This window comes from Manacus vitellinus, unplaced genomic scaffold (assembly GCF_001715985.3).
Source record: "Manacus vitellinus isolate BGI_N305 unplaced genomic scaffold, ASM171598v3 scaffold_6_pilon, whole genome shotgun sequence".
NCBI classification, from domain to species: domain Eukaryota; kingdom Metazoa; phylum Chordata; class Aves; order Passeriformes; family Pipridae; genus Manacus; species Manacus vitellinus.
The window spans coordinates 40,311,196-40,335,755 of NW_021940750.1; the positions used below are offsets into that span (position 1 = coordinate 40,311,196).

Sequence of the window (24,560 nt, forward strand, 5' to 3'; positions counted from 1 at the left end):
ACCTCCATCCTGCGGGCGCTGGGAGAGGACCCGCAGCGGCAGGGGCTGCTCAAGACGCCCTGGAGGGCGGCCACGGCCATGCAGTTCTTCACCAAGGGATACCAGGAGACCATCGCGGGTAGGGAGCGCTCCCGGGGCGGGATGGGGATGGAACTGCTTGCGCGATGCCAGCCGAGGCGCTGCCTCTCCTGCTTGATCGCTTGAAACGGGCTCCATCGCTGCCCTGTCGCTGCACCGCCCGTCCGGTGCCCCTGGTCACTAAGTCAGCAATGTGTGCCAGAAAGAACCTGTGCCCTGCGGTCTCGCTGTCCCCTCCCTCCCCAAATTTCTCGTTATTGTGTTTTTCCTTTCCTATTAAACTATGTACTGGTAAAGTTCCCGTTCTGCCGTAAACTTCCATGCTTTTGTTTTGGGCGAGCAGTGCAAGTGCTTTTGGATTTTGCTTTCCCTCCTCTTCGGTGAACTTTTCTAGCTGTGCCATGGAAACTTGCGGATGGTGCTTTCCTCCGTCCCCGGCCGAGCGAGGCTGTGTTCAGGATAGGGTAGGAATGTTTGTTTCCATTAGCAGACGTAAGTGGTGTGAATTGTCTCACAAAAGGTCCCGTTTTGCTGATGCTTTTAGTCAGGTGAGGTTTTTCGAAAGGGGCAGTGAAGCTTAAGGAAGCGAGGTCGGGAGAAAGGAGGAGCTCAGGGAGATCCCTGCCCCATCTCAGGGTCTCAGCAGCACACGCAGATGTGGAGAGGTACCCCAGGTTCACCCTCCTGCCCCAACTGAGTGTCTCTGCTTGCTGGCTGAGGGCATGAGGAGAGGAATTAGGTGGGAGGTGTTGTCCCCATCACCAAAAACTCCACAGTTGTCTCTTGGTTCCAAAGTAGGGTGAATACTGCTTGGAAATGTAGTTTTTACATCACTTTTCCTCTTCTCAGCCTCTTGGCTGTGGACTGTATCCAGTACAAACAATAAAAAAGGGCTTGGGAAGCTTGGGAGTTCCCCCTTCCCCTTATTACAGTAAAAGGCAGGTTCCTGTCAGTAAGGGATGCAAACACTGTCAGCAGGGATCTGTGAGTGTGAAGGAGGAAGGAACTGGTCATGTTCTGCTCTCAGAGCACAGCACTGGGGTGCTGAGCCTGCCCCAGAGCTGCATCAGGGTGTTGGGGCTGAATGCAAAGGCTGAGCTGTGCTGATGGATGGCATCAGGGAGCTTCTGCTGACGCCTGAGTCCTTTTCCAAGTGCACTGTGCTTCCAGTTGAAGGCTTTTGTGTTTGGTTTCTTTTTCCCTTCTCTGCTGTCGGCTCTTGTGAAATCAGATTACATATAACTTCCAGCATTAATTTACTCATGGCCAGCTGGTACCCTCGTGCCAGTCTGGTGTCCTGGCTTCCCCCAGGAACAGCATTTCTGCCTTGGAAGCTGTTTTGCCTTTCAGATCAAACCAGGATTTTGGGGTCACATCTGGAAATAGGCTCTGGGCTGCAGTGGCCACCCTTGTTCCTCTCTTCCTTTAGTCCTGCTGCACAGTGTGTTTGAGATGAGGTTTCATCAGGGTTTCATGGAACGATCCTTTGTCTAGTGAGAGTAGCTTTCCTCATTTTACTGCTGTAAAACACAGGAGGTCTCTCAACCATCCTGTCAGGTCCAGCAGAAGGAATTTCCTAGTGATAGTTTAAGCAAGAACTTCTGTGCTGAACCTGGATGAGGTTGCTGCCCTTCTTAAGTCCTCTCTTATCTTGCTGCCAGTTCTGTGATCACACATTACCTTTAGTTATTAAAAAAACTTTTTTCTGCTCCAGTGTGGATTCTCTGGGATTTCAATGGTCTCTCCTAATCTCTCACATACATTTCATTAAGCAGAGTGGTTCTGGATACTCTCCTCCTCTGAATATCCATACCTAGTAGAGAGCTGTGTTATGTCCAAGAGTAGGAAAAAACATCACTGCTGGGTGCTCTACTCTTGGACTGCTTTTTTCTTTTCTTTTTAGGGAATAATGTGAAGCTGTGACCTTAACATGCCTTCCTGTGTCAGGTGGGGAATCCTTTTACTTTCCAGATGCTCACCTATTCTTGCAGGATGCTCAGCTTCCAGTTGCCCCACTTCTCCTAGCTAAAAAGGAAGAAGAGCTGTAGATAAAGGACAAGACCAGAGCAGCTAACAAAGCAACTGGTGGATGAGTTGGTTGGGAGAGTCAATAGGGAAGTAAATTCTGCTTGGGAGAGTTTTAAATACCTCATGAAACTTAGAGCCAACAAGTACAAAGTATTTTGGGCACAAGACTAGGTGTGGGACTGCTGCTGTCTTTGCTGCAGCATCCTGGTGTGTTGTTCCCTTGGTTATGCTAATCCAGCTGTCTGCCTGGCCAGGCTGTGAACTGGACCAGGAACTGGATTGTAAAAGGAGAACCAACCTAAAATAACCCAAACCTCACCCCCCAAAAAGCCAGAAAGCAGCCCTGACCTCTTGTTTTCTCAGGTTTATTTTGCAGCTTTTTCAGCTCCTCACATGGAACTGTCTGGATAGGCAGAGGTTAAAGCAGTGACTTGCAGGATGTGTGTTGAGCAGTGTTTCAAGTTTATCCCTGCAACAGGCAGAAGATAAGGGACAGTTACAACAGCTGCCAGTTCCATCTTTCCATGAAAGGTTTCTCAGGTAAAAGCCCCGTGGTGGTGGCTGTACAAACAGAGGCAAAGTGTGTTGCAACAGGCACCCAGCTCCCAAACCTTGCCAGGGTGTGGAGGTGCTGCCAGACTGTGCTGCCAGGAAAGAGTGACACAAATGAACAAGGGCAGTGAATGTTAGTACAGCTACAGGCTTTAAAATCAGCCTTCTGACCTCGTCTGCTTGAGTGTCTGCCTTAGGGAGGCAGGAGATGGTGTTTTCATTTCCCGTAAAGGAACACAAAGAAAGATGTAATAGGTACACATCCAGATTACAGAATCATTAAGGTAGGAAAAGACCTCTGAGTCCAAATGTTCTCCCAGCAATAACCATGTCCCCAAGTGCCACATCCACACAGCTTTTAAATCCCTCCAGGGATGATGACTCCGCCGTTGCCCTGGGCAGCCTGACCACCCTTTCCATGAAGAAATTTTTCCCAGTATCCAGTGTAAACCTCAGGTGGTGCAACCTGAGGCAGTTTCCTCGTGTCCTGTCCCTTGTGCCTGGGAACAGAGCCCGACCCCCACCAGGGTCCCCCCTCCTGTCAGGGAGTTGCAGAGCCAGAAGATCCCCCCTGAGCCTCCTTTTCTCCAGGCTGAGCCCCCCCAGCTCCCTCAGCTGCTCCTCTTCAGAGCTGTGCTCCAGACCCTTCCCCAGCTCCACTGCCCTTCTGGGAAGTGTGAAGTTGCAAGTGAGGTCTTGCAGGGCTTGACTTAAGCCTCACTTGCTGTATTATTGTTGAGACTTGGACTAGATGGCCTTTAAGGGCCCCTTCCTGCCCAAAACATTTCATGATCTCTTTTATTTACTGTGTGTCTGGGAACATAATACATTTGGGGCACAGTTAAACATGCTGGTCATTTGATCTCCTTTCCTGGGTGTTGTCACTTTGCTCCCATGGCACCCGATTGTATTTTTCTACTTGCCATAGCTTAACTTTGTAGTATTGCAGGGAAGACTACATCTAAATTCTGTCCCTTCTCTCCTTTCAGATTTATGTGAGCAGCAGAGGAGTTGATTCTGCTTTCCAGTTTCCACTGTGTGTGTGTTTTCTTGGTTGGTTTTGACAGCGCAGAGTAACAGTGTTCCTGCTTTATTCCTTATTCATCTTTGCTATCTGTGTTCTGCAGCTGCTCAGTATTGTGTGTCGGAGCCACTAGTGGGGCTTACTTGTTAAATATCTAAATCTGGCTCTTTCTATTCATTCTAGTTTGTTGCTTATTAATCCTGGCTTTACTAAAGGCCTCATCCTCTTTCTTTGACAGGACGTATTCAGGAGTGTTGTTTCACTTGTGTCGTCCCAGTCATCAGACTTTGACTGGAGTGGCAGGGATGCCTCTGGTGATTTCAAATAAAATCCATCTTGGGACCAGATTAAAAATACTGACAGTTCACTGCAGACACTCGGGCATCGATGTAGACTAACAGTGGTTGCAACAGAAACCTCTTAGTGAGTTGGTAAAGATGGCAGAGCAGAAAAGTTACCCAAAAAACCTTTTCAATCCCATGCAATGCTCCTGCATGAGCACCCAGGAATGCGTTTTCTTTTCCAGAGTCAGATCTATCAGCTTCTTACTTCTGTGAGTAAATGATGTTTCAAAATAATAATTTCAAAACCCTGTCCTCTTGGCTAATGAAGGTTAAGAGCAGCACTGTGACAGCCAGGTGCCTTTAGCTTTCTTACTGCTGGTTCAGGCCATTACCTGCCACACAAAGACTAAACCTTGAGAAATCTGTCCCTTCTTTTACTAAAGGCTTAATGTCATGCTCAGAGGGGCTGTTTGTGTATAAATACTACACAGCACAAATGTGTGCAAATGAGTGAATAAATGGGAATACAAGATTGCAGACAGCACTAGCTTGGAACTGAAGCTGAAGGCTTCAGAGTCAGTCTTGCTAAGCAGAGCTAAATGGTAAATTACAGAAACTGTGTCCCTTACAGTGTCAACGATGCTTTGAAAGGTAAATCATAAAGGAGTTGGTTTGGATTGTGTAATCCTGTAGGAAACACAAGGCACAGGGTTGGACAAGCTGCCTGGTCTGCAGGAGGAAGTTAACTTATTTTCATCCTCCATAAACACTCCAAGCAAAACAGCATGTTCACTAAACGGTGTATTGCTGGTGGCAGAGGGAGCTGATGTCAGAGAAGTCTCCCAGCCCTTCCTCCTGTGAGCATGTCAGCTCTCAAGCACGTTGGCAGGTTCAGCTGCCCTTTCAGTGTGTTTAACAGGGAAATGAATATCAGAAATACTGGGAGGGGACAACTTTGCTTTCTGAACCTCTGTGGGCTTGAAAGGCTGCCCGTTATTTGCCTGGAAGCCAAGTGACTCTGCTGTGCAGCTTTTATTTTACAGCAAATAACAACTACTTAGCTCTTTTCCTCATCAGTTTATGTGCTTTTCCTATGTCGAAATATCTCAACCTTAATATTCCTTTCTCCATCTCGTCAGTGTGGGTTTGGTGTTTTTTACAGACAGCAGTGGTGTGAGCTGATGAATTTTTCCAGGCCTGCTCATTTTGCCTCGGTGAGAGGTGCTAAGCATCCCTGTGTCAGAACACACAGGCAGTGCCTTAAGCAAACAAGGCTGTTTGATCAGCAGCGCTGCCCTTTGCCGAGGGCTGGTGAGGTGTAGCCTTTCCTGGAATTGAGGTACAGAATCACAGACTATGCTGAGCTGGATGAATGCAACCTATTAGCAACCTATTAATAGCTGGAGCATCAGCATTATTGCGGTGCAGCCCTGGCTTGATTCTTGTAAACCAGGGTGTGGGAGATAAAGGGTTGTTCAGAGTAAGGTTTTTAGGGGGTTTCTTTCCTCCTCTGCCCCCACATAAGTGAAGCTGAAACACTGTAGTAAATGCAGGGAAACTTCTGCTGGGAACTGGGACTTTCCAGGATCATCTCTCCTGCCTGTTAAGGCTAAAGTAACACTAAGTTTGTTCGGGGTTTTGTTGGGAATTTATTGAATGTTGTAACCTCTTGGGTCTGAACTGTTACAGCCTTCTGAGGTTTCACGTTGCTCTTCCAAAGTGTTGCTTCACCTTCTCAGATTTTTCCTTTCAGTTTCAGAAGGAGGTGTGGATGAGCCCCTTCTATGGCGTGAGACATGGAAGTGGCTGTTGGAATCCTGATACATTTTAATGAGCATCCCCAGAATGCTGCTTTCAAACCCCCTGTCAGAGGGCAACTTCTGGAACCTCATCTTAGCTTCATCTGTCTGCAATGGCTGATGGCTTATGAATAGACTCGAGTCTCTTCCTGCCACGTGGAAAGTGTCTTACAGGAGAACAAACAAATCTGTATAAGTCATGGCCAGAATTAGCTGAATATCAATAATGCTTTTCCTCTTATCTCTGCTTCTATGAAATGTCCCTTAAATCACACACCTGCTTCACCTCCCTTCTGGTAACTGAGGGACCAAGCTTTGCTTCTGGAGCAAATGTTCCTGTCTGGAATTCAGTGTCTGTTTGTAGTCCCTTGGCGATGAAATCTGAAATAGTAGGCATAAACTTGTAAATTCTTTTGTCTCTGAGGTTTCTGTTGGTTCCTGTTAGGCAGGTGTGTTATGGCAAGGAAGCCACACACCGCTCATTTAATTTTCCCTGCAGATTTTGAACTCTATTGCCTATCTACATAGTCATGTGGCATTTTAAGCTGTGCCTCTTTCTAGAGCTCTTCAAGACTTCTTGAAGCAAATGACATACCCAGATCACTCCTTTTCTCAGCAACCTGAAATCATTAACTTTCTGCAGCAGTACAAACTCTTTATATTAATGTTTTTGTAGCCTGATCCTTTTCTCTCTATGCATAATAAATTCCTGGTACCCTTTTTATATTCACAGGCTGCAATAATTTTCTGGTTTCTTCTCTGGAATATTTTCCCTAACTGCAGTTAATTAGTTTTGACTCTACATCTTACTGCTTACCCAGCAGTAGCTGAAAGGTTTTTACGGTAATTTCCTTCCAGATTTAATCCTGACCCTGTAGCCTGTTGGTTTCCCTGCCACACATTCAGCTGTTATCCCGAGTCTCCTGCTGATGATTACGTCTGTTTTCAGCTGCAGAGGAACTCCTTGAGGGTGACCATGGAGAGCAGAGGACAGTGAAGACAGCCTGGACCTGGGCACTGGGTGTCAGGAGAACCCTGTGCCTTATTTCTCAGCCAGGATGGATGAGCTCAAAGAACAATGTCAGGGAATTTCTGAGCCTGCCTTCATCCTGTTGGCACTGAACTATCCACAGTTTGACTCCTCTCTAAAGTGGAGCAGTGAGGCAACTTAACACCACGGGGAAGTACTTTAACTCCTAGTGAGAGCAGCCTACAGCACTTCACTCTTCTGACTCCCAGGCATAGTAACAAGGGTAGATCTGAAGTGCTGTGAAGCTGCTGCAATGCTGCCATCCTTCATGCCCTTCACCTCCTGAGCTGTATTCTGGGTGGGCTCTGGCTTCTTTGGTTGCCAGAGGTGCTTTTGCTTTCCTGTGTCACATTAAAGCCATGCAAATAGTTTCTATAGCAACAGGTATCTTTGCTTAGCTCTGACGCAAAATCCTGAAAGGTCTTTCTCATTCTGTCTTCATCCAATTCTGATTTTTCCTTTTATCAACTCTTTCTGTGAAGATAAAGGGCAAAACATTAATTCTGCTCTGTTTCAGGAGTTAACTTGCAGCACAAGGTGATTGTTCAGTGTTAAGAACCCACTGAAGTTTCTATACCAGGAAATGAACTTTGAGGTGAAGGAAAAATCAGCTGGAATAATCTAGGGAGCATCCTGGCTGTACAAAACTTGAAATCAAGCTGGTGAAGCAGGGTGGAATGAAAGAACGGGAAAAGGGGCATGAATTTGTCACCAGCTTTGCTTCTGGCTTGGTTAATCTGAGGCTGTTTCCCCTTCTGCCCTTTCAGCTGCAGCATAAAGGCTGAGCTTGTCGGGGGCCTGTTTGATGCTGTTGCAAAAGGAATGACTTAAAAAAGAATAATAAAAGTCAGGAAAAGTTACCTGAAGTGGTATTGTCTCCCTGCACAAGGTGTTTGAGTCTCTGCCAAAGAAGTCTCTCCTGTGTAATGACTGCAAACAACTGCTGCAGTGGGACACAGGTAGAAACAACTGTGACAAGATGCTGTGTTAACTCTTCTTTTCTCAACAGAGGGCTTGGATTCCAAAGGGAGAGGGGTAGGGATAGCACAGCTTCAAGCTGTGCTTATTTTCAGAAGAGGCCTGTGAAGTTTGAGCAGGAGGGGCTGGAGCAGGATGGGGTGACTGGGGCTCTCCTGGCACTGTGGCCCTTTACTCAGGTGGTGGCCTTCAGTCTCACATTCTGTTTTACCTTTGTCTCCTTGATCACCTGGCAGCTGTGGAGGGGTAATTGGAGTGGCTAACACTGAGTTGTGTTCTTCCTTCTTGGGCCCTGGTGTAACCAGGAGTAACTGGTGCTGACAAAACCAGCACACCTTGCTACAGGTTGTGCAGCTGAGCAGGGACCATCTGTGACCTGGCTGCAACTCACTGCTGATATTAAATAAATCTGAGGTGCAAAAATGGCAAGAGCACTATAAACAAGGAGCATGAAACATCTCACAGCTCTGTGGTTACTTTCTTGATGTTTTCTTAGACACCTCTGAAACTCCCTTGGCTGTGAGGGGGCACTGGCCTCGCTGCTCTGACTCTGGGCCATGGTTTAAGAGGGGATGTGCAAGAAGGGTGGGTGGCCTTTGTGTTCCTGCTTGATTGTTTCAGCTGTCAGAAGGATGCATTTTGTTCCCCAAGTTGCCTGTGTGGTACTTCTCAGGTCACTTAAACTTCTCTTTGGCTGAGCTGTAAAGCAGAGCTAAGAGCTGTCTCCATGATTCCACACAGCTCTGCGGCATTCCAGGAGTAGAGCTGGGCTCTTGAGGGAAAGTTCGTAAGGATCTGTTAATATATATTTTATACATTAATAAACGTGTATGTGCATATACATGAGACTTCACAGCTGAAGTACCTCCTGTTGCAGCTTGGGCCTTGTGCTGTGTCACACGACTCTTAATGAGAATTTGGCCATTTCTGGTTGTTCTGAACAATCTGCTTTGCGAGCGCGCTGACGTAAATCCATATCTGACATCAGGCTCTGATATGCTCCTGGCCAGGCTGCTGTGAGCCGAGCTGGTGGTCTAATAACAGCAGCAGTCACTCTGGAGATGCTTCATGGATCTGTTTGCATTTTGTTTTAATAACGCTGGGCGTAGTAGCAGGTTTTGTGAAACCACTGTTTGCCTTTCTGCTGTAGAAATGGCACATCTGCAGAGTGCTGCAGGAGGGAGCTGAGAACCCAGATGCTGCTCTGTCTCCCCTCTCCTCTGAGCCTGCTCTGTTTTGTATTCTCACTACTCCTGTCTGAATTCATACACAACTGCTCCCCATGTAACCAAAATCCTCTCCGGCGGTGTTTGCTGTAAACTAGACCCTGAAAATTGAAGAACAAAACCATGTGCCTTTACAGAGTTGCTCCTTGGCCTCTTTCATGCCCCCTACCCCTGCTCCCTGACCGGATCCAAAGCCTTCTGGGGTTCAGCCTCGCCGCCTTGCAGGTTGCCAGCCCTTCCCAGGAACGAACACGCGTCGCAGGCGGCGCGTCCTGCGCGCGGTTTCCAGGGTTACCTGTGTGGTGCTGATAGCGAGGCAGGAAATTAAAATGCTCCGTGATGGTGATGCCTTATCGACAGCAGATGGTGGCCATTAGGTGTACGTGCCTGTCAGGGGGAGGCATCAGGGCAAGTAGAGCAGACACAACTATTAGATTTGTGTAATCGCCGCTGCAGGTGTTAAGCTCCACTGCACGCGATGTAGGGCAGTCCCTGAGTGCCCTGGTTCCCCTTCTGGCCATGGCTTCCTGGAAGTAACTCCAAGGAGTCAGCGTGGCTTCAAGCTGACTGGTTTGCAGAGTCCTTTGACCTTATCAGCCCATCTGTACAACTTGTTTTCTTCTTGCAATTTTCTCCCTCCACTCTCTCTCATATACAGCTTTTCTCTCTCGTGCTTCAAGAGATTTGGTCTCTTAACTTGAGACCATTCTGCTTTTAACCTCTCTGAGCACGATCCAGGTACCTGCAGTCTTTGTGGAGACTATGGTGATGTGCTGTAACCTGTGTCAGGGTTGGTTGGAGACTTGTCAGGGGACTGCTAAACGTGGAAAATCAACTGAGGGTCTGTTCCGCTGAGCTCCAAAACTAGTAAAGTGTCACATGATATGTTCCTTTTCTTACTGAGCTGTCTCTTCTTCCTGCTATCCTTTTGGGTTTCTCCACCTCAGTCTTCTGTTAACTCTGAGGTGCAGAATTAAACTGGACTGTGCATATGCCTGCCTGTTCCTGCTCAGGACAGCACATATCTCCCCGGTCTGTGGGTACAGATCTGTGTCTGACTTGTGTGTGCCTAAACAGCTGCTGCCTGGTGTGCTTCAGGATGAAATAAGAATATTTTATTTGCATGCAAAGCCTCCTTGAAGACAGTGATGTTGGTGTTGAAGAAACCACTGTGATGGCTTAGCTTTTCTCCCACCTCAAGCTCAGCTTTGCTGGCGGACGCACAACTGCAACCCCACTGAGGTGTGCTCTCACCCTCAGCGCTTCTCATCCTCAGCACTGGCTTCATCAGCTCTAGTCTTAGTTGTTCTTAAGTTGTCAGTAATTCTGCAAAGACTAGACTTATTTTAACCCGAGCTCAAGCTATTATTTAAATAAAACACTCCAGGCTGACTTCTGGTGCAGCGTGCAGGGAGTCTGATGTGTGTGATCCCGTGCAAACCAAAGCATACTTGTGACCTTACTCCTTATTTGCCTCCCATGTCTGAACCTTAAAATCTGTAGCCCTGAGAGAGCTCCCCCTTGCTACAAGCTTTCACAGGAACCTGCCATGCTTTGTACACTTATTTATTTATTTTTTTTAATGCAAATGTTTGGTTTCAGATGTTCTGAATGACGCCATCTTTGACGAAGACCACGATGAGATGGTCATTGTGAAGGACATAGACATGTTCTCATTGTGTGAGCATCACCTCGTTCCATTTGTTGGAAAGGTAACTCCTCCTCACGAAACAGATGTGAGAATGCACAACCAAAGACTTAAAGTACATGTAAAAGACTTGGTAGCTGTAACTACAGAGCTTTTAAGGCTGTAAATCTTTACTGCTTAAGGCTATGGTTCTAGAAGTTAATCTTCAGAATACAAATAAGGAAGACCTCCTTAATGTGAGTTTTATTTGAATTTAAGCTCCTGAAATGGAACTCTCAACCTTTCCTACTGTAAGTAATCTAATGGTTTCTGACATTTCATATCAAAGCTCTTCTCCATGAAGCAGCAGCAAGCCTTGAGGGCAGACATCTTGATATTAAACCAGCTCACCCTGCACACTGGCTCTGTCACGGATTTAGCTCCTGGCTCAGAGCTATGCAGTGCACACTCATCTCTGAAACCCTCTGTGAGTGGAACAAACTCATTAGCAGCCCTGTCTTAATTACATGAGCCGAGGCGGGCAGAGGGTGGCCAAAACTGACTGGCAGGGGGCTGCTTAATTTGGGACTCCCGTGAAAGGGGCTGGAGTTTCAGAGGGTGTTGGAACTGTGGTACTGACGACTTGAAAAAAGAAAATAAAGGGTCTCCAGTTAACCTCTGTAAATGTGATGAAGAGTTCTGGGAGGGTGGTCCCTGCTGCACATCTGAGCCTCTCACTCCCTTATCAGCATGGAAGGATGGAGCTCAGTCTGATCCATCTGTTGCCACAGAGTACTCACAGGCCCAAGAGCAGCAAGTGCTTGTGCTGTCTATAAAATTCATAAGTTCCAAGCAAACTGTCTCCCAAAAATAGAATACCTGAACAGAAACCAGCCATTTTAGTTGAGTCAACTCAGTTTAATCTGCTTTCTTTTGTCACTGTTAGTATTTTATACTGGAAAACAGGGTAACTTCTTTTTCTGTGTAAGCCTTCTATTGTGCCTGTTATTCTTGGTTACACCTACTGTGTATATTCTCTGTTACTCCTGTGGCAATGTGTGCATTGTTTTTACAACCAGCTGTTTAACCTGTGTGGTTTGGAGAAATCTCTTTACAAACACCGAATGGGTCCTGCTAAATGACTTGGCAATGCCTCTAAATACTCTCTGACCAACCATTCCCCTGTTGGGTACATCAAAGAGGCTGCAAACACTGACCAGCAGTCTTGTGTTTGCAGTTCTGTCTTAAAGGAAATTAAGAAATTTGCAAAAAAAAAAAAAAAAAAAGAAAAAGGGGAACAGGATTCAACGCTTATTTCTAAGTCATGTCTCTGGCTCTGTCTGAAATGTTTCATGTCTTTTCAGGTGTCAGTGGGTTGATTTACCCAACAGAAGTGATAGGAATGAGCAAGTTAGCCAGGTAATAAGGTGCACTGTGGTACAGGTACAGGGTTCTGAGGTGGGGCCTCCAGGCACAGTGCTAAGACAGAATCCCTCACTGACACTCCCCCGCTGTATCTTGGCTGATTTTTCAGGTCTCTGGTACAGTGGCACAAATGCTGGTTTATAATCCAACTGGGCACCCACTGGAGTGCAGTAGCCTGTGTGGCTCTCTTAAAACAAGGAGCTTAATGTTTTCCCCCCTGCCTCATATCTGAGCACTTTTCTACTAAACTTATTCCAATTTAGTGCAACTACGTGTTGCAGTAGGAATGTCCAGCCAATCCATATTTGAGCAGGATGGAAGCTGAGTTAATCATCAGTGATCTGTGGTATTGCTAAAACAGGGAAAAATCGAATCAATAAGTGCAGCCTGATTTTGGTGGCAAAATACATCTTGCCATCAGAACTCTCACTGGAAGTAAAGCACAGTCCCTCTTCCTTCCTCTCCCTAAATCCATTTTAGGTCTTGAAAGAACAGCATGTTTGCTTTGGATGGATAGTGCTGTGCTGAGTAATAGACTGCCTTCTGCACCCACATGTAGCAGTACCCCGTGGCATTCCTGAGACTTGGAACATAAGCCTTGACTCTTGAAGAGCTGTGATTTTTTCTCCCCCTCGGAAAACTCACCTGTTCTTCACCAGGACCTCACCAGGCATTTAGTCTCTGTTAACTCCACAGTTTTCCAGGCTTGCATGGTGGCACGTGCCTCCCACATGCCAAGACTTCTGGACTGTTCCAGGGGTTGTTCTGGGGCAGATGCACATCTCATTGTCTGTGCATGAGTTTCATACTCATTTGGAGTTTGGTTTTGCTGCTGTTAATGGTTGTTCTCCTCTGTCTAGGTACACATTGGGTATCTCCCTAACAAACAAGTGCTTGGCCTCAGCAAACTTGCCAGGTAAGTGTTCCTGTAATGAAAGTGATGCTAATTTGTAAAAAGGATTCCAGGCTGGTGCTAACTGTGCTAATCTTCTTAATCTGGTCTCCCTGTAAAGCTCAGCCCACTCTGTGTCCTGGATTTGGATTTAGACCAATCCTCAGCATTGTTTTTTGTGGAGAGGACAGATAAGTCCTGGAGCTGTGTGTTAATTCACACCAGTGACTGTGCCAGGACAAAGCATTGGTGTCTGCAGGGAGCACTGAGGCAAAGGACAGGAGAATTTGGCCATATTCTGAGGCAGGCCACAAAAAACAGTGGGGACCTCCAGCTATTTACTACTTGTGTGAATACTGACCGATAAGAACAAAAATCCAGAAGTTCCAAACTGTAGATGAACACACTTTGTGGATATAAAGCAAACCTAAAGCTTTCATCTCTTAGCTGACTCTTCAGATAAATTTGGCATTTCTTTCTTTCACTTGAGACCTGCTGAGCTCAGTGGGGTATATTTTATAGATAAGGCTCAGCCTGAGAAACAAAACAACTGTGATACACTTGAGAAATCCATTTGTTATGTAAAATAGCTTTTTTTTCCCTCAGCAAGTGCCCTTGGATTAGTTGTTGCACTGAATCTTGTTATAAAGTGACACTTTTTCTAGTTCTGATGAGAAGAGGATGGTGGATCCCTCCAATAAGCAGATTATTGAGAACCAGAGTGGAAGAGTCTCCGGAGAAACAAGTCTGAAAATTTGGCTGTGGTTCAGAAAGACCACATAGGTTTTTTGCTTGTGCTTTCCCTGATCGGTCTGTTAATCCTGCTGTGGTTCCAATAACACTAATGAGAATTAGCCCTGTAAATCTGCATGCCTGCTGGGTTTCCTTAGTGGGTAAGAAGTGTGTAGGATATGACAGTAAAATGCTCTGCAGTGAGCCAGCTCTGCTCTGTGCTCTGCTTGCACAGCAGTGAGTTGGGTCTGGGAGTGGAAGGGCCCTTGGAGGTCACAGCTTTGCTCACAGGACCTCACATTACAGGGAGGCATCTTCATGTCTTCAGCAGTGCTTACAGGACTGGGCTTTGGTTAAAAGGCTGAAATAGGCTGTTCAACACATAATTTTTTTTTGTTCCGTGGCTGTACAGAGCTTCTGGGATTGTGGGCTGAGGCTCTGAGCTGTCAGCACTGCAGCTGGTGGGCAAAAAACTTTGCCTTCTGTAGGCCCTCAGCCTTGGGGATGAGTCTGTGTGGCAGTTCATGGCTGGTGTTGTGTGTTGGCTGGATCTTCAGGTGGTGCAGGGTGTTTTTTTTCTTTTTTTGAGCTGGATTTCTGAAGGAATCACCCTTCCTTGAACAGCCTGTCTTCAGCACGTGGTTTCATTTCTGCAGGATACAGGATCCCATTTGAAATGTGCATCTGTTGATTTGTGCTTGCTCTGGTCTCTAGTTACCTCTCAACTGCAGATGTAAAAAAAAGGAGCTCAAAACAGCTTTTAATGATTATTTTCTTTTGTAATTCAAGTGACTGGAAGTGTGCTGCTGGAAGTGTGCAATTTTGCTGCTATTTGTTCTCAGTGTAGAAACCTGCATTAATACGTGCAAACCTGCATTTCTGCTTGAAAGGTTAAATCCAGCCTCTTTTTCAAGGCAGGGTAAAACTCTCAAACGCTGCAATAATGAAAAGATTAGTTTCTTGTGTAACAAAACTGTTCCCAGTCCTCACTTTCTAGAGCTTACCATGAAGAGGTTGGTGGGCCAAATCATGCCTCCCTTTTGTGCCCTATATAATGCAACCAGTGTTCAAGCAAAGATTTGTGAGGCTGTTGGTGCTCTAGGCCTAATCTTTCCTAATAGGATTAGCCTAATGTGGTGAGTTTCTGTAGTTGTGGATGACCTGCATTCAGTCAACAAACATCTTTCTCTGGATTTTAGGCTCAGGCTTGAAAAATGCTCTTGCAAATGCCTGTTTTTAAGAAAGCATGCTGTTAGGACTTCTTATGTGCAACACCAGTGTAAGAATATCTGACCATCAGCATGCTCCCTATCCATATATTTAGTCTAAATATTGTGTTGCTTTGTTTAGAATTGCTACAACACAACCACTTCATTGCTGGAGGGGAGTTTCTGCGTTTAATTCTCTCTCCAAAACAGCAGGAGAGTCTCATTGTCAGAGATTTTTCTTGTAAGTGGTGCCTCGGGCTGGCAGCCAGTGTCTGGTTTGTGTCTGCTCTGACCAGACAGGGTATCAAAGCTTGCTATAGCAGCTCCTTTGCGTGGCCACTCCATGTGTAATCAAGAATTTGAGGTTGGCATGAACAACCCATGGAGTTTCAGAGCAGTTATGGGAATTTTCTTAAACGTGTGGGTTCTAGTGGTGGTGTTGGTGGTGGTGTCCCTTGCATTGCCCACCAATGGCTCAAACCTGAAGTCGTGTTGGAGGGGAGCATTGGGGTGATCCCAGCACTGAAATGCGAAGGATGGGGTGAAATGTGGGTGGAGAGTCTCTGTTTCAAATAAAACCAATTCTGTCTCATTGTTGCTAGTTATATTTGTGGTCGAGTGCAAGAATCCAAACCATTTCTTGCCTAATTTCAGCAGCCTCCTGGGAATCCCAAAATCTGAATTGTCCTTCAAGCAGCATTTGGTTTAGATTGAAGCACAGGGAGGTGTTCTGACCTCAGTTTGAGAAGGGAATCTTTGGGCATGGGTTTCCTTGCAACTGTGTGATGCAGGGGGATGGTGGTACAAGGAATTCCAAAGTATCAGCCAACACATGAAGCTCGAAGGAGAAGCGACAGGTTTGCCCCTAAAACAGACCCTGGGGCTGCAGGTGGAGGGGAACCTGTCACGAAACACAGGGATGAGCCAAGGGAAGTCCTTGAGGAATGCCAGCCTGGGGCTGGGCAGCAGCATGGCACTGCATGGATTTCCAGGAAGGACATGGAACAGTACAGTGATGGTGTCAAGTTAATTGTGAAGATCAGTGGTCGGGTGGGAATAACTATGACATTGTGTTTTTCCTCTCTCCTGTAGGATTGTGGAAATATACAGCAGAAGATTACAAGGTAAACATGAAATTTTGGGGTTGTTGTGGGCACTCCTCCCCCAGCCAGTGCAGGGGACTAGGAGTTGTAGGTGGACTGTAGCTGTGCAAGTTTGTGTGGAGAACAATACATATGTTTCTCACCTGCCCCTGCATCTCCAGGCAAGGGTAACTTCTGTGGAAGAGGATGGAGGCAGTAACTGACCCCAAGGATAAATGTGCTACGAGGTAGAGCTGCCAGGAATAACTAAACTACTTGGATGCTGCTGGGGGTGAATTCTCCTATTGAGATTTGGAGAGGTTCCTTTGAGAATTTTTGTCTAAGGCAAGGAAGGAAGAGCTTCCATATTCCTGCTTGCTGCCCCAGGGAAGGGGAGGAAGCTGCAGGATCTGAAACCTTGGGTTGGGCTCAGCCTGCTCCCATTGTCCTGAGGTTAAATTTGGCCTGTTCTTGGCTAAAGAAGACTTAGTGACCATCAGACTGGTGAATAGAGGGTGCTAGAGCTGCAGGAAATAAAGTTTTGCAGGACAAAAGACTCTTAACTTGCTCGTTTTTTATCTCCATTTCCTTTCCTTAAAGAGACTAATTGTGTGTGTGGAATAAATCATGCAGCAGTGAAGCTGGGAACAAACACAGGAGAAAAACTGAAAGAAAACAGAGAGGCAAGAAAATCTAAGTGCATGATAGGAAGTGGAAGGGCTGTTATGACAAGTCGTGGTTATGCAATTCCTGCAAAGGTGGAATGCAAATAAACAAGCAAATAAAAGATCTGTTTCAGGATGCAAAACATAAATAGGATGGGCAGGGCTTGGAGCAGCCTGGTCTGGTGGGAGGTGTCCCTGCCCGCGGTGTGGGGGTTGGAACGAGATGGACTTTGAGGTCCCTTCCAACCCAAATTATTCTGGGATTTTCCGATTCTGAGCTCCCTGTTGGTGTTTTTTTTTTTCTTTTTCCAGTCCAGGAACGCCTTACCAAGCAAATTGCAATCGCCATCACAGAAGCCTTACAGCCCGCGGGGGTCGGTGTGGTCGTGGAAGCCACGTAAGTGACTCCGAGCTGCTCCGTGGTTGTGTATGGACTGTGTGTGATCCTGGTCATGTGTGATCCTGGTCATGTGTGATCCTGGTCATGTGTGATCCCAGCTGTGTGTGATTCCAGTCATGTGTGATCCCAGCTGTGAGCTGCTGAGCTGGTGCCTGTTGCCCCTTTGGCCGCGGTATCCCTGTGCCGCACTTGGTCGTGGGACAGAGAGCGTAATTATTAATAATGATAATAAAGAGTAATAATCCTGGCCCGTTCAGCAAAGTGCCCTGGTGTGTGGGAGCCATTTAAAGTGGGGTCCTCTGCAGGGATGTGGCAGCTGGCAGTGTGGAGCTGTCCAGTGGCACTGGGTCTGTGCTCTACCTCAGTGCACCTTCTACGTCCTCAAGCAGAGCAGAGTTTGGGACTAGCAGCAGGTATGTCCCTGTGATCAGAATGTACCTTGGGAAGGTGGGATTTTCCTAGGATCAGAGGAGAAAAGGCAGTTCTCAGAGGCTGGGAATGGCTCTTTTCCATAGCTCAGGTACTACAGACAGATGTCCATTCTGGATATGGGGGTTTTGTTACCTCCCCAGATCTGACTGTGACCGTGTAAGAAACATCTTTCTCCGTGGGATTACTCCTTTCCTATGAGCATTCCTGATGTATTGACTGCCCTCTCATCTCTCCTAGGCATATGTGTATGGTAATGCGTGGGGTACAGAAAATGAACAGTAAAACAGTAACCAGCACAATGTTGGGGGTATTCCGGGAAGATCCAAAGACCCGTGAAGAATTCTTGACACTCATCAGGAGCTGAAACTGTGTTACTCTCTGAATGCACTCTGGATTGTTCTGTCCCGTGTCACTGTCTGTTCTTGTTCCTACACCAAACTTCTTAAACTAAATCGTTGTGAATTGTTCTCATAGTCTTTGTGCAGTGAAAGACTCCTGGTGGCAAATGGAAAAGGTAGTGAGGAAGGGTGCTCCTCCTGGATTTCCAGAGATGTCACAGAATTCAAAGCGACAAAAAGGGGTTTGGAAATGTATTTCCATCCACAATGCAGAATATCCCACTGTCAGGAGAGAAGTGGGGCTTGGTGGTGAAATGGATATTTATGAAGTAGTTGTGTTTATTGGAATAAATGTGGAGCAGCACAGGAAACAACTGAAAGGCTGTGGATCCTTGTAGGATCAGGATTGTCCTGAATTATCTCTATGTTTTATTGCAAGCCCTGCAGTGGCTGTTTCAGTACCTGGGTATGTTTGTTATACCTCTGAGATGTTACCTCTGATGTGTTTTATATTCCTGATAGTATTAACCTTCCTTTTTTGTGTATTTTTTTTTGTTTGTTTGAGAAATGTAAACCCCATTTTTTCTGTCCTCTTAACATGCAGGGAATTAACTTCTGAATTATTTGGGGCACAGTCTTATCTCAGTACAAAGGGGTTCATGCACCTTTTCCTCTGTGCCTCAGAATGTCTGACCACTTGAACTGTCAGCTTCCTACTGTTTGTAAGGAAACTTCAACAGAGGGGAGGAAAAAAAAATTCCCTGCAGAGTCTGTCTGCAAAGTGCTAAGGTATCCAAAGAGGTTTTTAATGATATTTGTATCTTGAGCTTTCCTTCTTGGATTTCCATTGGGTTAGACTGAGAAGCTAAAACTTAGTCTGATAATCTGAATGGGAAGATTTGGAGCATTTCAAGACTTACCTCTCATAAATGTGGGACCAAAGGTGAGCACAAAATCCTGAACACAGCACACGGTACCTCCCCTGTCTGCTGCCAGGTCGGGTCATTCCAGGGCAGAGGAACCTGAAATGACAACAACTCATTTCGTAAGAGCAGCTGAGAAAAGCATTCCCAGGGCCATCAGAACGAATTTGACCACATTTTCTCTGCGGATGGGGCAACCTCTGTGTGGGGTACAAAAAGTTTTCAGAGTCAGCTGGACCCGGCTGAACTTCTACTTTGTTACCGCTGTAATGGGCAATGTTTTGTAACTCTTAATTGGGAGCAGATGAGGAGCGAATGAAAACCACCCTTCTCACCCCAAGCGCGGGAGGCAAAGCTTGCAAAACAAATGTCAGCTGGGGTGTTGGATGGCCACAGGTTCCCACAGCTCTGCTTGGCTGAGTGTTGATCCGAGATGTCCTGTACACAAACCTAAGAGGCGGTTCCCGGTCTGGAAAACTCCATCTTACCGACATTCCCCCCTCTTGCTCCCACCCCATGCTGGAAACAAAATGAAAATCGTGTCTGGCCAGTTGGGCCTAAAGAACTTTTTCAAGAAGAACAAGCTCATGTGTTTAATTTACAGTAATTTTACCTTGATGACCTTCACTGGTCGCGCGAAGGAAAATCTTTTATGTGGTTGGAAAAATCTTTTGTAACATCCTCTGTCCTGGATTCTGTAGGATTAGGTGCTGTAACAGTGTTTGTCTGCTAGCATAAACAAGCTCTGCTGCACATTGGTAGAACACACCCACTCTGTGGCATTTGTTTTCCTGAAATTGCCACTTTTCAGTTCAGTATTGTTTCAAATATCCAGCTGAAAAGCCTTAAATCCTTCTTGCCTGAGGTTCAGAGTAAAACTCTCTTTTTAGCTCAACTGGAAGGAGACTTTGAGGACCAAAGGGGCACACACTAGTACATCTGTTCCTCTTTCCCTGCTTTAGTTTGGAAATTAAGTCTCTGTGAAACGCTCTTGTTCCTGAGGTACCAAAAAAGTTGTGTTTTAACCACTTATCTCTATTCAGGATAAAGTTCATGTTGCACCACTGCTGTTTTTTTATTTCCACGTGACCCGTAGTCCTTAAAACATACCTCTCTCTACTCGTGGCCTTGGATTTTGTTCACATTTTTGCTGTTGTAAGACTCGGTGCGTTGTTTGGAACATGAGCACTGTTCAAACACAGGAGCTTTAACCACCCCCAGTGTGTAAATATGTATAGGACACACAGACCACTTGTTCTGCACACAAGTCCATTGTCTCTGAACCATTAAAGCACAGTGCTATCCACTGGAGTGGGAGCATCCTTGGGGACTCGGAGGTGAGGGCGTCACGCAAGGAAGTGGCATGAGCTCCATCTCCTCAGGTGGAGATTGTTTCTCCAGTTTTTTTGGGGTGGGTGATTTGTTATACTCAGAGGGGGCATCAAAAAAACTACAAAATTTGTTGTCACCTTTTTACTGTTCCTTGGAGCCACAGGAATCAACAACAAATACACTGGGATGGGGGAGGTGGGTGGCAGTGTTGTTTTGAGCTCCTCTCAAGCATTTCTTGAGCCACCCTGGGTGCCTCATCACACTGGACTGAGGAAACACCTGGCTCCTGGCCACATGTTCAAATTACCTGAACAGAGAAATCCTCTCAGCAGGTGTGACAAGAGATCTCAAAGGTGAAGTCACCCCACTGTGCACCTTGCACAGGGATGAGCTTGGCCTGTGCCAGCAGGAGCTGAACAGCTCCTTCAGTGAGGGGCAGGCTGTCCTAAAGACATTCTCTCTGTCCTCCAGCCTCCCAGGATGCAGATATTGCTGAGATTCAGGGGAAAAAAAAATTATAAAATGTATGGATCCCAGACTCCTGAGGAGCCCTGCAGCCAGAAGGAAGGGGGTCTGAGGGGGTTGTGGATGTGCTCACTGTGGCAGTCAGGAATGGAGAAGGGATAATTAATTAGAGCCTCTCCAGCCCTTCATGTCTTTTTTTTTATCTTTTCCAAATGGTCTGTCCTATTTGGAAATAATCCTCCTGGGAAGCCCCAGGAGCATTGGCAGGAATTGTCTTTGTTGTGAAGCTGAGTTACTTCTGTCTTTCTCATGGTTGTGTGTCAAAGCTGGTGCTTGTGGTGGGAAACTGCCTGTTTGTGAAAACAGGCACTTCTGCAAGAAATTATTCCCTGCCTCCTTATTTTTATTTTTTTTTTTAGGTGTGGGATTGGGAAGGAGCCTCCCTGGTTTTGTGATCATGGGAAAAATCTGTTTTCATTGGGGTGAAAAAAATACCCAGCTTGAAAGTGTTTACAGCTAAAAAAAACCCAAACAAAACCCAAACAAAAATGAAACAAAACCAAAAGAACCAAATCTGTAAAAGAAGCATAACCTGTTAATAAGGTGACATCTTCCCATCCCTGACCTATCACCTCTCCCAGGATTCCACCTGCTGTATTAGTTACTCCCTTCCTGGGGAGCTTATCCATATTTTTTCCTCAAGAATCCCCCATGTAAGCAGCTTCTTTGTGCCCTTTTTTTTTTTTTCTACCACTGTGGTTACTTTGGGGTGTCTCCCATCATCTCCTGCCCACGTGCTGTGGAGTGACTGGTCCATAAGCCTTTGTGCCATATCCAACCAGGTCCTGGGCACAGGCTCTTTGGTCCTCACCCGTTGTGCTCCACCTCTAGGTGCAGGTTTATCAGGGAATCATTAGGGCTGGAAAAGCCCTCTAAGATCATTAAGTTAAATCATTATCCCAGCACTGCCAAGCCCACCATGATGGTTTTGATTCAGGCAACTTTCCACAGCTATGGACCCCAGAATTGGCTCTTTCTAGCCAAAAATCTGCCTTCCAGTGACTCAGTGGCTGCAGGCAAGGGCTTGGATCATCCTGGAGGATTTGTGCATCCCTCACAACCTTCCAGCATCTCTGAGTTGCTTAATGAGCTCAAACAGCTCATCACCTGTCCCCTGGTTCCTGCCCCCGGAGCGCTGTCGGCGTTGGGAAAGGGCCCACAATCAGCTCTGCCCTTTGAGCCTTGGCTGAGCCCTCCTGCCCAGCTCCTGGAAATAACTTCTAGGAAAAGCTTTGCCTTCCAGTTGTTTTTAAAGTTCCACTCGTGATTTAGTAGTTGAGGGGGCATAAAAAAAATTAAAGCTCTTTTTAATAAGCCTTGACCTGGGAGGGACAGAAAATAAATCACAGCGTTCAAAGACATTTTGCTGAAATACCCAGAGAATATAATCATGAGGAATTTATTTGTGTTTTTTAACAACTTTGTGTTTTGTTTTTGGTGTTGGGGCTCTGCAGGGGCATTTTTGGCCGAGTGAACTGTACCACATCACCTCTGTTTGCTCCGAGACTGCAACAGGAAAGCAAAGGTTAAAAACCCACCCTAGGAGGGACCAACTCAACTGCACGGGCCTGAAAACTATTTAAAAAGCGCCAGGGCAAACCACAGGAGTGCTGCTTTGGCCTGGGATGTGTGAATGCCACCAAGGGAGCAATTCCTGGGTGGGTGCCCCTCCATCCAACCTCCACGTGTGACCTGGGAATGCTGAGCCGGCTGCTGTGGGAGGGTGTCCACACCTCAGCTCCGTCCTGCCCTGGCCCTGGGTGCCTGTAAACCCTCTCAGCATCCTGTGGTTCCACCAGGGAAGATGTATCTCACCCCACAGCTGGCATTTTATTTAGCTCCCTTGTCCTGGAATGCCAGTGGCAGCTGTGCACTGACCCGCTGGAGAGCTGTGGGAATGGGTGGAGGAAGCAACCTTGCTGCTCCAGCCAGGACATGCTGGATGTGCAGGAAAAAGGCAAAATGTCAGGATACAATCATTGGGACAGGCTCCCCAGGGCAGTGGGCACAGCCCCAAGGCTGCCAGAGCTCGAGGAGTGTTTGGACAACACTCTCAGGCAAGTGGTGGGATCGCTGGAATTGTCCTGTGCAGGGCCAGGAGTTGGACTCGATGATCCCTGTAGGTCCTTTCCAATTCAGGATATTCTGTGGCTCTGTGATCTCTGTGGTTGAAGCCGTGTTGGGTGCCAGCCCTTGGCTGTGAGGACCCAAATCCTTGCAGCCCTGGGGTGCCAGCCCTGGGCTCCGGGCGGGTTTCACCTCAGGTCTGTGCTCACCTTCTCCAGACTCTTCTCCACGGGGAGGGAAATGGGTGTTGGTGCTGGAGGAGACAAAGAGAAGGATGGGAAAGGTTTTGTAGGGAAGCAGCAGTGGGAGGAGGGAGGGATCGCTGGCAGGGAGTTTGCAAAGGCTCTGGCTCGGGCTGGGTGATGCCCGGGGTCAGGGATGTGGAGAGGGGCTGGTCCCGCCTCGGCAGCGCCTGCCCGGGGACACACAGTCTGTGGCTCCCTCTGCTGAGCCCGGCCCCGAGCTCTGCTCGCCGCAGTGGAGGAACGGGAGCTTTCCTGGGCCTGGAAATGCTTTTTAGGGAGGCCCAGGGATCAACCTGATGCCAGGCCAGTGGCCGGGGGTGGGAGAGGGGCATCCAGCCCCTCCCTTGCATCCTGACACTGCAAACGCTCACCTGTGCTGCCTCTCCACCGGGATGGGGATGGAGCTGGTTTGTCCGAAAGCAGGGGCCACCTGCCAGGATGGATTTATTTTTAATTATTATCGTTATTTAAAGTTGGCCAAAAATCTATTTTCTGTAGAAAAGCGGGAATTTTGGCTGAGCCTGGGCAATGTCTCCTCTGATCAGGCTTGGTCAGCAGGGTGTTTTCTTAGAGAAAAGAGGGAAAATCCTAGAAACACAGACTGGTTTTGGTTGGAGCAGACCTTAAAGATCATCTTATTCCAACCCCTGCCACGGGGATTTCACTATTCCAGGTTGCTCCAAGCCCCATCCAAAGTGGCCTTGAACACTCCCAGGGATGGGGCAGCCACAGCTTCTCTGGGCAACCTGTGCCAGGGCCTCCCCACCCTCATAGCCAAGAATTTCTTCCCAACACCCAACCTAAATCTTTCCTCTTTTAGTTTAAAACCATTCCCCCTGCTGCCATTTGCAGATTCCCAATTAAAAGCAGCTCCCTGGAGTGCTCAGTGTGACCAGTTCACTCCCTGGAAGTGCTGTCACACATTTGCCTTTGGGAGCTGAAACAGCACCAGGTCATGTGCAGGAACAACCAACCCCTCAAAGCCTTGGGATGCACCAGCTGTGGGAATTATCCTCCCTGGAGGCCGTGTGGCATCACTTGCTGCTCACAAGGAGGTGGCAGAGGCCGTGCTGAGTGAAGGGGTCATGCTGCTGGCTCCAAGGAGCACCAATCTGTATATCCTGGGAGTGGATCACTGGCTGGCAGGGATCAGCCCACCGGGATCATCCAGGTTCTCCGGCGCAGTCGTAGCCAAAAGACGTGGGGAATTAATTATTCCTTGAACTTGAGGAGCTCTGCTGGTAAAGCCCTCTCTGTCTTGATTAAAAACTTCCCTGCAGTGGGAAATCCCTGCCTGCTGCTGCTCAGGGATTGTTCCCTGGGATATTCCCCTCGCTGTTAAATAGGAGACACTTGTACCTGCACCGGGAGCCAGGGTCAGGGCCAAAGGAACAGGAGCATCCCTTTGGAGGGCATACCTGGTTGGCTCCCGGGCTGGGGCTGCTTCTCTGTCACCCTTTGGAATAGGTAGACATGGAAAAGATCCTGTTAACAAGACAACCTGGGGTTATCCAGCTTCTGCTGTGATCACCACAACCCAGCAGCTGCTAAAACAGTGGCCACCAGCTCTGACCTTGCTCCAGCTGGACATGGGCTGCAGCCTCTTTGGGGCAGAAAAAGAGGAGTCCACCACCCCTGGGCTGGATGGGGCTCAGGTCTGGTGTAATC

General features: G+C 47.2%; 1 protein-coding gene across 1 annotated transcript; it reads left to right on the forward strand.

Annotated features, from left to right (window-relative positions):
• Positions 1–3: 3 nt before the first annotated feature.
• GCH1 (GTP cyclohydrolase 1) lies at positions 4–19,721 on the forward strand (the record flags this gene model as incomplete). The annotated part of the gene is made up of 6 exons (XM_029964159.1): positions 4–118; positions 10,602–10,711; positions 12,912–12,967; positions 15,976–16,007; positions 16,943–17,027; positions 17,700–19,721. Coding segments are annotated over 6 exons (525 nt in total), but the record flags the coding sequence as incomplete, so codon positions are not given.
• Between the last annotated feature and the right edge of the window lie 4,839 nt (positions 19,722–24,560).